Source organism: Monodon monoceros, unplaced genomic scaffold (assembly GCF_005190385.1).
Source record: "Monodon monoceros isolate NGI ecotype Baffin Bay Population unplaced genomic scaffold, NGI_Narwhal_1 Super_Scaffold_1, whole genome shotgun sequence".
NCBI classification, from domain to species: domain Eukaryota; kingdom Metazoa; phylum Chordata; class Mammalia; order Artiodactyla; family Monodontidae; genus Monodon; species Monodon monoceros.
In genome coordinates, this window is record NW_021703765.1 from 72,804,770 (window position 1) to 72,819,512 (window position 14,743).

Genomic DNA, 14,743 nt, shown 5'->3' on the forward strand with positions numbered 1-14,743 from the left:
GGTGTTCCCGTCCTGCACGTACTGACTCATGCAAACAAGCATCCTCTGCATTAGTACGACTGACGTAAAAGTAGCGAAACCGACTACAGATCTGGACCTGAGGCTACGGCTCTCTAATATTAAAACCCACATTCTGAATTTGGTTTCCGCAAAACAACATCATCCATCACACTAAAATAATGTTGTTAATTTGAATTTTATTGATTTTAAATTTTGTTTGTATTTAACTTGAAAATGTGTTTTGGTTTTATGGTCCTAATGGAACCATAAGCATAAGTTGTTGGTTTATTCTGGGTTTTACATTTGTACATAGTTAAGTAACATAATAATAAAAATATTTACATCATCGCTGTGCGGGGAAGGACCACGAGATTTTTCTTTTTCTTTAAATGGAGGGCTCTTTATACATTTCTCAAGTTTGAGAAATACGGTCATGGCCCATGATTTTATGAAATGCTCCTTGAAAATAAAACCCTTGCAGAGACCTTCCTGTTGTGAAGCTCCATCACTTCAGAGTGTCCTTGGGGAGGACCAGAAAGATAAGGTAAGCTTCCTAAGAGCGTTCGGCTAGGTAGTAGCAGGGCTGGGAGTAAGCGGTGCCCTCCTAGTGTATTCTAGGAGTTCTGGGTACCAGATACAACATCCTCTGGACTGGAGAAGGGCCAAACACTTTACCAGTATCATTGACCTTGTCATTACGGCAAACTGGATACAGTTGCTAATCTTGCCATTCTACAAAGACCAACACTGAGTCCTGGAGAAGTTGTCACCAGACCAGCGACGTGTATGACCTGGCCTCTGCTGTGATGGTTTTAATGGAGTGAACCTTGTATCCACTTCTCCTTAAACCAAGACAGTCCCTTCCCTTCTGGGAGTTCACATTTGTTTCTGTAACCCAGCACCTGGCAAAGCCCCTGCCTCATTAGAGATGCTTCGTAAATATTTGCTAAACCCACGGGTTATTTCTTAACTAAAAAGCAGTGTGGCAAGACCCCTTTTCCATGGAAAGCTCTGAGACAGGAGAGGATTCAGAATCTGTTCTCACTCAGAAGGCTCCCAAGATTTCCTGGGGCTCCCTCCCCGCTGCCTTTCAACACCAGGGTGCTAGTGACACACAGCACAATTATGGGTGGCTACAATGAGCTGACTGCCGCCCTCCCAACAAGCCCAGACAAAGCGCGGAGACCTTGTAACTGAAAAGGCACTGAGCGCAGAGAGAGGAAGTGAGAGCAGGCGGCTGTGGTGGGAATCAGGCACAAGGCGCCCTTCCTGTTCACCCACCCACCCTCCCCTGAGAACCGCACGTTCTCCCCAGGGTGCCCCTTTCCACCGTCTGGGCTTTGTCAACTACTCTGCAATCAGTCTAGGCGTGGGGCGAAAGGAAATGTCAGCTGTGATGGAAGACCATATCTATGGAATTGCAAAGGAAGGAAGAAAACAACAAAAAGAATTATCCTCTCGACTTTCAGTGTATTTTTATTTTTTTTAAAGAGGAAAGCTAAGTCCACTTCCACGTGGGCTGTGGTTTGGGACTGCTCTACCAGTCAGTCTGGCAGACAGAAACGTAAAAGCTCTAGCGACATGCGATAAATACCAGAATCTTCGGCGAATACCTGCAGCTGCTTGCCTATCACAGACGCTGCGCCCGTGTCCCTGGCAGACATCACTAATCAATTACAGTGCCATTTCCTGCGGAGCCCAGGCAGCCTCACAATTCTCCAAGACAGAACTCTAGCAGCCATGACCAATGGGTTTGCACCGGCTTGTGAGGGGGAAGCTATCTGCTCTGGCTGGCCTCGCCCAACCCCGTCACTGATTCACTCAACAAACAGAGGCTCTGAGAAGTCACCAAGTGCCCAAGGTTATGTAGCGGGTGCCAGGCAGAGCTGGGCCAGAATTCAGGTCTCCTGACTCCCTGGCCAGGTGGTCGCACTTGGAAAATCACACTGGCTGCTTTCCAAGCTGACAGCCGACTTCTGATGACCGGGGGACAAGAGAGCATGGAAAAGGAGAACCCAGGTAACCCAAGTACCTCACCTGGGCAAGCGCTGCTTTGTCCTGCAGTCACTTTTACATCCTCTGGCCAGCCCTGGGTGGACATCCTGGTAGGCAGGGAGCAGGACCATTCAAAGAGGGAAGCAAAGAGTTTGGCGTGGGGTTTTCTGCAAAGCAGGCTTCCGAAACGAAGGAAGTATCACCCAGAACACATCTTTACCAGATTCCTCGGGGCTACGTTCCCAGGATCTTAAATGGGGGGAGGGCTGCTCTGAGAGACAGGGCTCTGTGCCCAGCCTGCAGGACAGAGAACCTGGAGGCGCCCAGACGGACAAGAGCCTGGGGGGTTACCTGGGTTCCCTTGGCTCTCTGAAAAGGGTGCAGAAACACTTCAGCCCCACACGGCAAACAACTGAAGCTTAGTATTTTTCTATAGCCAGGTTCGTGCCAAAACCTACGAAATGAGAATAGATCCTAGGAGGTGAAATATACTGACTAGACCAGTCTTTTCATTTCCTGGAGTTCAATTAGCCTAGATTTAAGTCATAAGGAGGATATAATCTTTATACAAGTTGGGATAATTTCTCTTCCCCCATTTCCCTTCCACCCTGGCTGTTAACTGTGAGGCCGCTGAGTGTTCATTTCCTTCTGACCACAGAATCAGACCACCTTCCGCAGACACCACAGCCCAGAGGATTTTCCTTTCTCTGGCAGAACGGACTCTACTGCTGACATACTTAAGGGTGGAAGTGTCTCAAAGGGAGTGAGCCTGGCCTCCCATTCCATCAGAAATCCCTTTCATAGCATCCTTAACAGTCACCTTAGCCTTCACTTGCTTACGCCTTGTAACGGGCAATTCACTAATTCAAGAAGTGGCCTTTTTTCATCCGTTTTGGATTGGGATATTCGTTTTCAGAAAACTTTTTATTTTAAGATAATTACAGACTCACATGCAGTTGTAAGAAATAACCAGAGAGATCCTATATACGCTTCACCCAGTTTCCCCTAATGGTAACATCTTGTAAAACCATAGCACAGATCACAACCAGAAAACTGACAGTAATACTATCACTGACCTTACTCAGATGTCACCAGTTTTGCATGTATTCATGTGTGTGCGTATTTAGTTTATGCAATTTCATCACATGTACACTCGTGTGACCATGACAGTCAAGACACAGAATGGTTTCATCGCAGGATCCCTTGTGCTACCCTTTTATGGCCACACCTCCCTCCCTTCTTGCCTACCTAATCCCAGGCAGCCACTAATCTGCTCTCCATCTCTGTAATTCTGTCATTTGAAGAATGCTGTATAAATGGAATCATGCAGTATGCAACCTCTGGGGATTAGCTCTGTCCACTCAGCATAATTCTCTAGAGGTTTATCCACGTTGCGTTGCTGCACGTATCGGCGGTTTGTTCCTCTTTATTGCTGAGTCACATTCCATTGTATGGATGCTTCACAGTTTAACGACATGCCCACGGAAGGGGCATGAATAAAGCTGCTATGAACATTTGTGTGCCGCTTCCTTCCAACAGCTTTACTGAGATGCAATTCATATACCATACCATTCGCCCGAAGTGTACAATCCCACAGCTTTTAGTGTATTCACAGAGTTGTACCGTCATCACCATAGCCATTTTAGAAAATTTCATCAGCCTTCGTATCCTTTAGCCGTCACCCCCCCCTTCCCCATCCCTAAACAACCACTAATTTACTTTCTTTCTCTTTATATTTGTCAATTCCGGATGTTGCACATAAATAAAATCATATAATATGTGGTCTTTTGTACCTGGCTTCTTTCACTTAACGTTCTCGAGGTTCATCCACGGTGCAGCAGCTATCAGTACTTCATTCCTATTTATGGCAGAATAACACTGCAGTGTATGGACAGACCACATCTGGTTTACCCACTCATCAGTGGTTGGACATGTGTATAGGGTTTTTTTTTTGGCCACGCTGCACGGCTTTTGGGATTTTAGTTCCCCAACCAGGGATTGAACTCGGGCCCTTGGGCAGCGAAAGCGTGGAATCCTCACCACTGGACTGCCAGGGAATTCCCGTGTATCGGTTTCTGTATGAACACAAATTTCCATTTCTCTGGAATAGATGCCCAAAAGGGCAACCGCTGGGTCACGTGCTAAGTGCCTGTCTTGTTTGTCCGAAACTGCCCACACTCTTTTCCAGGGTAGCTGTACCACTTTACATTCCCACCAGCAATGCGCGAGGGAACCAGTTTCTCTGCATCCTCGCCGGCATTTTGTGTTACTCTTGTTTTTTTTCTTTTAGCTATTCTGACAGGAGTGTGTATCTGCCATGTTTTTCCTCTGAGCAGAAATCTGATTCCCAGTAACATCTGCTGTGCGTCTCCGCCCTGCAGGATCCTCTAATCTGCTATAGCCTGGTTAGTTCACACCTCTCCCCTCTAAACCAAGGGACCCCCACATTAAAAGCTGGATCCAAGATGTGGTCACACCACAGGGTGGGGATGGGACCCCTGGGATTTGGGCCATGTAAGTCCTTTGAGCTGCATTCTACAGCTGGCTCGTGGGAACCCTGGAGTCCATTCGGAACCCCAGATCTTTTTCCCAAATAAAAAGAGGTTAGGCAAGGACCCCTGCCGTCTGTCTTTGGGACAGTCCCTTAATGGAAGAACTGACTCCTCCGCATTGCTTTGTTTCCGCCTTGTAACTATAATCACCTTCCCAGGCGGGCCCCTCATCTTCTTAGAAGGTAGTGATCCCAGAGGCAGAAGCGGGCACTTTGAAATGGGCACAGTACTTAGCTCACAGCGAGCGCACGTTACGTATTTAAAGATCGGTCTTGAGAAGCATCATAGACATGGAAAATGACAGGCATATTCCAAGGACTTAATAGATATGAGCTACATGGATACGTGAGAAAAGGCACGTCTCTATCCCTTGAATCTGCCACGGGAACAGCAGCAGAGAAAGGGAGTGACTGGGAGCATGACTCCGACTCTGCCACTTGCTCGGGGTTTTATGGCTGTGCAGCCATCTGCCTCGTCAGCGGCTGTTCCCCAGGCTTGTGGGGGAAGAAACAAATGAAATCGTGAGCACCAAGGCACTTCAGGCCCCGGCAGGGCCCGCTGGTAAGGGCTGTGCAAACATCCGGAGTATTGTCAACAGTCCTCCCTCTAACGGCAGAGAGCACGCCCACGAGGGATACTGACGGAGCGATGCCGCTGCTACGGCTGACGTCTACGCAGCTGACGGGCGGCCCTGAACAGGACCCCCAAACACATGCACACACGTGGGCAGATCAACTGAGAAGTGCAACTCTGGCAACACGCTGTGGCCCCTGTTACGTGTGATGCATCGAGGGTGAGGAAAGGGTGGGCGTGCAGAGTGGAGCTGACGCCTCCCTCGGACTGCCCTGACCCCAGATCATCCAGCTCGTTGCTTAGGACCTAAATATAGGGGTCATTCTTGACTCCTGTTTGCATCACGGTCCTCATTAGAGCCATCAGCAGGATTCTGAAAACGCACCCCCCGGCACCGATATGGCACCCCACTTCCACGGCTGACACCTGGTCCAAGCCACGATCACCTCTGGCCCAGGGGGCTGCAAAAACCTCCCTTCGGGTCTCCTCACGAGATATTTCACAGATGGAAGTCAGATCCCACCACTCCCTCTGCTCAGAGCCTCCAGCCGCTGAGGAATAAAACCCGAAGACCTGATGAGCACAGGGCCGAGAACAGCTGAGGCAGTCTTGAAGAACAAAGACGCCACAGAGCAAGCTATTACAAAGCCACAGTAATTAAGACAGTGCGCATTAGCACAAGGGTAGACAAACAGACCCGTGGAACAGATTAGAGAGTCCAGAAACAGACCCTCGCATACACAGTCACCTGATTTAGGACAAAATCAATACTGCAGAGCAGAGGGGAAAGAATGGTCTTTGCAATAAATGATGTTGGACCAACTGAATCTCCATGTGCGGAAAAAAAATGTCCCTTGATCTCTACCTCACGCCGTACACAGAAATCAATTCCAGATGGATTACATACCTACCTGTGAAAGGTCAAAGATTTTAGAGGAAAACATAGGAGACTGTCTTCATGAGCTTGGAGGAGGCAAAGATTTCTCAAATAGCACACAAAAGGTTCTAACCAGGAAGAAAAAAAATGACAACTTGACAATATTTAAAATTAAGAGACTCGGTTCATCTAAGGACACCACTAAGCTACCCACAGAATGGGAGAGGGAGGGGATGCAATCATATATCCACCAAAGGACTTGAACCCAGAATATATAAAATTATATAAGAAGTAATTAAGAAAATTAATAAGAAAAAAGACAATCCAATTTTAAAAAATGCGCAAAAGACTTGAATAGGCATTCTACAAGAGTATAGCCAAATCATGATAAATGTATGCAAAAGCATTTGATTTCCTTAGCCATCAGGGAAGCACAAATTAATATTACATGATGATGCCATTGTATACTCACCAGACACGCCTAGAAAGAGAAAGACACATACTACCAAGTGCTGGCGAGGACAGGGGGCAACCAGAACACTCACGGAGGAAGGGCAAACTGATACAACTACTTTGGAAACCTGCTTGGCAATATTTACTGAAGCTGAAATACGCACACCCCATGACCCAGCAATTCCACTCCTACAGGTACACCCTATAGAAAAGCATGCACATGGCCACCAACATACATAAGAATGTTCCCAGGAGCATATGTTATTCAAAAAAGACAAAATGCTGCAAACTACACATTCACTGAGTCCAAATGTGCCACTCTGGTGGGGATGCTGATTGATAGTCAGGGAGGCTACGTACACACGGGGGCAAGGAGGCACGTAGGCAACCTCTATACCTTCCTCTCAATTTTGCTGTAAACCTAAAACTGCTTGTAAAAAAAACCAGTCCTACAACGAAACAAAACAAAAACAACCCCAGCAAAGTCAGAGGAGCAGGGATACCTCTGATGAGAAAAACGAGTCAGAGTGGGGACGCGGTTTGCAGAAATGAACACAGCAATTCTCTGAGCTGAGACCTTATCTTCAGCAGGGTCAGTAGGGCTATAGCTTTACCTGTAATGTTTGTATGTTTCATAAAAAGGGGAAGAAAAAAATACCTTATGTGTGTAATTAAAACTAGAAGACAGAACCGAAACCCCTAGGGCATGCCCCATCTCCCTGCAGGCGCTGCCTGGGTTTAATTGAGTCCAGGGGTCAGCAAACTTTCCCCCATAAAAGGCCAGATAGTATTTTATAACCTTGTGGGTCCTCTGGTCTTTGTCACAACTACCCAGCTCTGCTGCTGCGGCCTAAAAGCAGCCAGGGACAACCGGACAATGAGTGAGCACGGCTGGGTCTGATCAGTGGATGTAGGACAATGAGTGAGCACGGCTGGGTCTGATCAGTGGATGCAGTGCCTTCTTCTTAGGGTCGCTCTGCAGGGGTACACCTGGCGGGAGATGAGCGGGGGTGGGGAGGCACCTGGGGACAGCTGCGCCCTCCTTACCCCAGCCCCCTTTCAGAACCTGGCTGAGGGTTTTCTCCGCCACCCCCCACCCCAACCCCCCCTTCTGGAACGGTCCAGGCCGGCCCTTGTGAACTGCCCGAGCCTGTTTTTTGCAGAGCTTCTCCCTAATGAACGGGAAGTGGCCCCATGCAGGTTACAGGGCTGCGGAGAGCAGGTTACAGGGCTTTGCAGCTTTTGGAAAAGTGCTGCTGACAACCAGGAGTTAAACAGGCAGTGACCCTGCCACTGGGCGGGGGACAAGGGGGGAGCGCGTGAGAGGAACTCGGCAGGCAAGCTGTCTTCAGCCCTTCCTCCACGGTCACGGTCACTGCGAGAGGAAATGAGGAGGAAAGGAGGCCTGGGACGAACGGACGCTGCCCACAAAGTGGGCACAACAGGTGCACCGGGGACAGGAGATGCAAACCCAGTAATTAAGGCCTCCAGACACCTGTTGTGAGCTCACCCATTCACACCCCTGGCAGGTGGTTCACACCTCTGAGGAAGGGGGAAGAAAAAGGCTCAGATGAAAAGCTCTCCATCTGTAGCCTGCAGCCGAAGGCCTAGCCTGCCAGAGATGGCGGCGTGACCTCCAGGGACAGTACCCCAGGGGTGGGGGTGAGGGGGCTCCAGAGTGAGAAAGAGCTGGCTGTGCCGCTTCAGAGCTGTGTGACCCTGGGCAAACTCCTTAACCTCTCTGTGTCTCACACGCCCTATCTTTATCAGATTCCACAGGGCAAGGCTTTGCACAGTTAAATCTATGTGATCAGCAAACATTTACTGAGAACCATCTACGTACCAGGGGCCTGTGGCCACCGCAGCAAACCAGGCAGCGTGTCTGGGGGTGGGGGGTGAAGGACATGAAACAGCCACATGGACAGCACTCCAAGGGGAGCTGTGAGGCGGGCTGGGTGGAATGGGGATGGGGGCCGCGGGAGAAGAGGACAGGCCAAGCTACCCTGGCTGGGGGGTCGGGAGTGAGCCAGTGGAAGGGTGAGCTGAAGGCCTCATTTTCAACAGCAAGAATTCTAGCTAACTCTGCTTGCTCTGTGCCAGGAACTGTTCCCAAAACCAATCTTTATAACTGCCTGCTGAGGTTATATGTCATTTGGAGGTCTATGCCCATTTTCCAGATGACAAAACAGAGACACACAGAGGGTAAGTGACTTGCCCAAGGTCACACAGCTAGGAAGTGGTGGAGGTGGGACATGAACCCAGGCGGGCTGGACCCAAGCTGCATGTCCTTATCTGACTGCACTGTAGACTTAAGCTATACCATCATCATCACCTAAGAAGGATGCCTCTGTGCTGTGGACATTTTTCAAATCGAGGCCAGCCTTTAAGTGGCAGGATCGCTGAATGCGATACATTACTCGGGGCACTTGTAAGTGAAGTCGGAGGAGGGGGAGGGGCCAGAGAGGGGCTGTCTAGTCCCCATATCCGCTGTGACGCTCAGCCAGGAATCATAAACTCTGTGTCTACCAGGCTGGTGGGTAAGAAAGAGTGAAGTGGGCCGGGTGGGAAGTTCAAGAGCAGGTGTGAGCAGCCACTACATAGAGCAACAGTCAAGGCCACAGAGGAACCCGGGCCTGATGGACTCAGACCTTTCCGTGTTTCTTCCCAGGTCAGAAACCAGGCTTGGATGTGAAACCCCATGCTTTGCAAATATGGGACACCAACTCGTCCCCACCACCCTGTCCCCAACACTGTGTGGGCCCAAGTAAGCCACACCAGGGGCCGCATCTACCCTGCTAATTTGCAACCTTTGCTATAAGGAGAGAGGCAGTGAGGAGAGAGGCACTGAATCAACGGCAGCACCTGCTTCTCAGGTGAGCCTTTCATTGCCTGGGGAGGGGGGATAAGTGGGCGTGACTGTCAATCCCCTCCTGCAGATGAGAAAACTGAGGCTGGCTGACTGCCAAACTATACTCTGGCTCCGAATCTGATCTTTCCATTGGTTTGCAGGCAGGATTGGCTACATAGTTTGCTGGGCCCAGTGTAAAATGAGAATTGAGGGCCCCTTGTTGGAAAATTAAGAGTTGCAGGATGGCGACAGGAGAGCATGAAACCAAGTGTGAGGCCTTGCGGGACTATGCAGGTCAGATGTTCACGAGGCTGGCCCTGTCTGGGGAACCTCTTTCTTGGAAGATCACTGCCTTTCAGAAACCAGGTGCCTCAAATCAAGGCTGCCCCTGGAGTACAAAAGAAATGGGCAAGCTGAGGGTCCTTCTAGCAATAGCCCCTTGACCTCTCTGTGCCTCAGTTTCCTCATCTAGGAAATGGACACAACAATAGTTCCACCAGGCTGGGCTGTTCTGAAGATGCACTGATACCACGAGTGCCCAGGATGTGGCCAGCTCAGTGTCCGAGGCCTCCTAAGTGCTCGCGGGCACTAGCCACCTGGTTCCCAAGGGGTCTTTGCTATCTCAGGGCCATCACTTGAAATGTGGGTGGGAATGAGACCCTTCCATCAAATGCTTTGGCTCTGCACACACGCGCTTGTGCGTCAGGACGGGAGGCCCTGAATGTAGAGGCTTCCACTGAGCGAACGGACTGAGGCTCCATGGAAGCATCCGAGGGTCTGTTCTCTGAACCACATTTCTGCCCTGGGGTCTTTCAAACCCAGCCTTTCGGATGGAGGCGGGAAAAGAATAAAAAAACAGCTTAGGGAGGGTGGGAGGGAGGCTCAAGAGGGAGGGAATATGGGGATATGCGTATACATATAGCTGATTCACTTTGTTATACAGCAGAAACTAACACAACGTTGTACAGCAATTACACTCCAATAAAGATGTGAAACATAGGGCTTCCCTGGTGGCACAGTGGTTGAGAGTCCACCTGCCGATGTAGGGGACACGGGTTCGTGCCCAGGTCCGGGAAGATCCCACATGCCGCGGAGCGGCTGGGCCCGTGAGCCATGGCCGCTGAGCCTGCACGTCCGAAGCCTGTGCTCCGCAACGGGAGAGGCCACAACAGTGAGAGGCCCGCGTACCGCAAAAAAAAAAAAAAAAAAAAGATGTGAAACAAAAAACAACCGAGCAAAACAACTTAGCACAGGCATGCACATGCGCACACCTAACCCACAGTCACCCCAGAGAGCAGGGGGATGCCCACTTTACATCTTCTTCTGGAATCGATACTGACTTAAGGCTGTGGGCACCTGCTGGGTGAGCCGAGGACCATCCCATCCTTGCTCTGGTTGTGGGTTGAGGAGTTGGCTCCCTGCATCCGTGTGTGCCCTGCGCAGTCTGGGGAACCCCGGTTTGTCCTCCACATGTCCTTTCAGGGCTTGAGGAGGAGCAGCTCGGCCTCGCCCTGGGTCTCACATTCCTTACTGACCCTCTCTGCCCCAGAACCTAGCTGCAGGGGGACAGCACTACAGTGGAGGGCGCGGGGAGCTGGGAGGGAGGGAGATAATTAGGGAAAAGAGGAAAAAAAAAAAAAAAAAAAGGATATGCTGCAGAGAACTTCCAAGGAGTCAGCACTACTGCGACACGGGTTCTGTCGAGTCAGACCTGCCCTGGGTTCAAAGCCTGGAGCCGCTGGCTTTGTGCTGTTTAATAACCACAGCTAATGCTAGGTAACTACCCACTCCATACCAGGTGCTGTATTAAGTGCCCCACATGCATAATCTCACTTAATCCTTTTAACAGCCCTTGAGGCAGCCACATGGTGAGGGAGCTGGGTGCCAGCCCGAGCCATCTGACAACCCAGTGGGTAGGAATTTGGGCTTTGGAGCTGGTTTCTTCACTGGGAAACGGAGCCGACGACAACCGCTCCACGGGGCTAATCAGGCAAAGCGCTTCAGCCCACAGTGCCTGGCACAGAGATCGCGCTCAAAAAATCTACTGCACTGATCATGACAAACAGTAGCCTCATTATCGAAATTCGTAGCACACATCGTCACCAGTATTATGACTACTATCTTATGCCAGGGGAAACTGAGGCCCAGAAAGGGGGCAGCAGAGAGAACTGCTGTCTCCTAATTCACTGCTGTGTCTACTCTCTGACTCTTCTAAAGGGCGAGCCTCGAACTGTCCCAGAGGACGATCCCACAGAGGCATGGATCTGCAGGGCCTCTTGGCACCCATCGGGCTGGGTTTAAGGGGTTGGGGTGTGGTGCAGTGAGGCCCGGGTGGAAGGCTGGTGGCCCCCAGGAAAGGCCCAGGCAAACACTGCCTCGGCTGAGAAACTGCTGACCCCAGTGCTCGGGCAGGGCCCCCAGCGGCTGGGGAGGGCGGGTGAGCTGCTGTCCCCCAGCGGGCTGTCTCAAGAACCAGACCGTGCCCTCCCACGGCGCTGCACTCATGCCCTCACACCCCGGGTGTGTCACTGTGCGACTGTCACTGTCGCTTTCCTTCCTGGTCCTTCACAAACAGTGAATTCCTTGAGAGAGGAGCCTGTCTCTCCTGAAATGGCTACGTGCCGGGCGCCTAGCACAGTGCCTGGTACAAACGACACACGTGCGGGATGGTGGTTCCACTGAGGGGTAACAGCATCCCTCCTCTGCAGCGCTGCTCTGCTGCTTAACAAAAGATACAGCATAGGAGGCATGCGGCTGAGCCCAACACACAGTGAGCTGGTGATTTTGATTACGCCTGGTAGGATAACTCCATGAAAACTGCCTGGCAAAATGGACCGGACTGGTTCCCCTAAACCCTGACATCTTCCCCTGGCTCTGACCTTTGCTGGCCACTGGCTTTGTCTGAAACTGGGTCTGTGTGCTTTCCTGGCAGAGCTCGTCTCCCAGAGAAGGTTCACAGCGACCCCTGCTGCCCGCGCTCGGAAGGGCCTCAAACCCCCGGCCAGAACACACAACAAAGCCAGGCTCCAAGCAGGCTCTGGATTTCCAGGGGTTGATGAAAGCTACCACCAGAACAATGGCAGGAAGAGACACCACATGTAATGATGTTCGGGAAACACTAATTCCCTGTCTTCTCAAAATAAACATAAAACGTGAGATCAGACAAAGCGCGTTTCCCTTCCCCTTGCGGTCTTTTGTTTCCCTGGATAAGCGTCATCCTCAACAGGCTGCGGAACCAAGCGAAACTGTCATTTCGGCAGGATGCTGTTCCCTGATCAACACGTGCTGCTCAGAGCCATCCCGTTTTGATCTGGCAGTTCTTAAATTGGACTCTTTAAAAAGCAGAAGCATGGTTGAAACCAGCGGCCGTGCGAGGCTCGGGATACATACCTTCTTGTGACGGCGACCCACTCCTCTTGACTCGTCCCCCCAGATGCTGGGAGATGGAAAACAGCCTCCTGCAGATGGTGACCCCACCTTACCAGGCTGTTACTACCACGCAGGGGACCCTGGGATCATAGATAAGACCCTTCTACTAAGAAATCGACAGGGTCCCCGTCTTTGCATCAGAACTGGGCTAATTTAAATGTCTGTTAATGAATTGTGTGCCAGTGTATGATTTAGAATGGGGGGGAAGACGACAGGGATTTTTAAAGCAGACCCTTCAAGGGGTTCCCCATTCTTTACACCACGGAGTAGGAGCAAAGAGGGTAGATTTCACACAAAGATAATACATACTTTCCAGTCTCCAAAATCTAGGACTTACATTTTGCAACCACAGCTGACCTGGCAAGATGCTAATTGGTAAAATCCTAATCGGGATTTAGCTTTCCTGATCTTCACGCCAGAACTGGACAAATGCAGGTTAAACAAACAAAGTCTAGTACACAGAATCCTGAATGTTCACCTCTATGCAGGCCACAGAGCTGTAGGTCCCCAGAATACTCTTAGATTGCAGCCGAGCTTCCGTGATCTGCTTGGTTGGGGCTGATGTCATCTGCCTTAGGTTCTGACAGCTAGAAGGGTCTGTTCTCTGTGCCACACAGCACACGCCTGGACAGTGCCCTGGCTTTATAAACGTTTCCCCCTTATGCCCGCTCTCTAAAGACGTTTCATCCAAGGCTTGGTGCTGGGTGATACCTAACTTATCTGAAAAACCCAACAGTGTAATGTACTGGCACAGGGGTTGCAAACTCGTGGCCCTGGGTTATAGCCGGCCCTCAGGTAGACGTTGTCCCACACAGTGTTTTTAGAAAGTGAATTAGTTGCCAACTCAAGAATCCAGATTGCCAGTTTCTCTTTCAAACGCGGGAAGAACTGGTCCTATGGCATCTGCGTCCCTGCCCAGCATCACCGCTGGCCCTCCAGTCCGTCAGTTCCCACCCAGTCTGCTCTGCCAGGCTGTTTGCTGCCTGGCCCCCAAGAGATCTGGGTTTTGACTCCTGTGCTGTAGCATCTGCTGGTGGACTGCATTACTTAGGCAGGTGGCCCCCCCTCATTTCAAAGCGGGCTTTCCACAGACAGCAGTGCAGACCAGTGTGCTGCCCAGCCCTGGCTGGACACCAGTCCCCTGGGGCGCTCTGATCCGAATACCAACATCTGGGCTCCACCCCTCATCAACTGCATGCAACTTTCTGGGGGCGGAGCCTGAGCAAAGGTGTATTTATAAAAGTCACCAGGTGATGATTCAAAGGTGCAGAGAAGGTAGTGGGCCACTGGCTTAAAGCAAAGGATGACTTGGGCGGCAGGATTTCAGGCAGATCATGGGCAGAGCTGGGCGTCAGCCGCCTGGCTCCCTGCCCCTCCTGCAGGTCGCTGGTGGGGATGAAGAAGACTGACTGCCCTGTTTGGACATGTTTCTGCCCAGCGGTCTGGAGAGCAATGTCTGAGATTAAGGGAGATACATCAAAGGCAGCCAGAAGATGACCTCTGAGAGGCCACTGCGCTGGCCTTCGGCAGACCATCGAGGACCCGAAGGCTCAGCAGCTCCCCCCGACACGACGGCCCCGCGGACCAGACCAGCGCCTCTCACCTGAAGAGCTCGCGGATCTCACGGCTGTCAGCCTGGAAGGGGATGTTCCGCACCAGGATCTTGGAGGTTGTCTGCTTTCTGGGCACCTGTTTCTTCCGAGCGGATGTCAGGGCTGGCCTGGAGGGTCGGCGGAAAGGCTTCAGGTTATTCGGGGCCTCGGCAGCTGCTGCCCTCTGCTGACTCCACCGGCCCCCTCCCCCCACCAGCACCGATGCTCCTGTCCTCTGTTCAGGTGAGGGACTCGGGGACTCTGCGTGGACGCGGCTGAGAGGAAAGGGAAGGAGGCGGGCTCCCCTGGGTGGCACGCAGCCTAATTATCTTCTCCCCCCAGCAGCTGTGGATGTCCAGTCGGCACATCCTACCCTGGGGTGTCTGCTGCCCTTCATCTAAGACACTCAGGGACTAGCAGGGAC

General features: G+C 51.3%; 1 protein-coding gene across 2 annotated transcripts in view; it reads right to left on the reverse strand.

The window, feature by feature from the left end:
* RBM19 (RNA binding motif protein 19) overlaps positions 1–14,743 on the reverse strand; it is a 123,663-nt gene that overhangs the window by 67,065 nt on the left and 41,855 nt on the right. For both annotated transcript variants that reach the window (XR_003793353.1, XM_029222045.1), the window contains one exon: positions 14,331–14,447. Coding sequence is in view for 1 of the 2 variants with exons in the window: in XM_029222045.1 (XP_029077878.1) it covers positions 14,331–14,447 (117 nt within the window). In the remaining variant the exon portion in view is untranslated. The remainder of the gene's footprint in view (positions 1–14,330; positions 14,448–14,743) is intronic.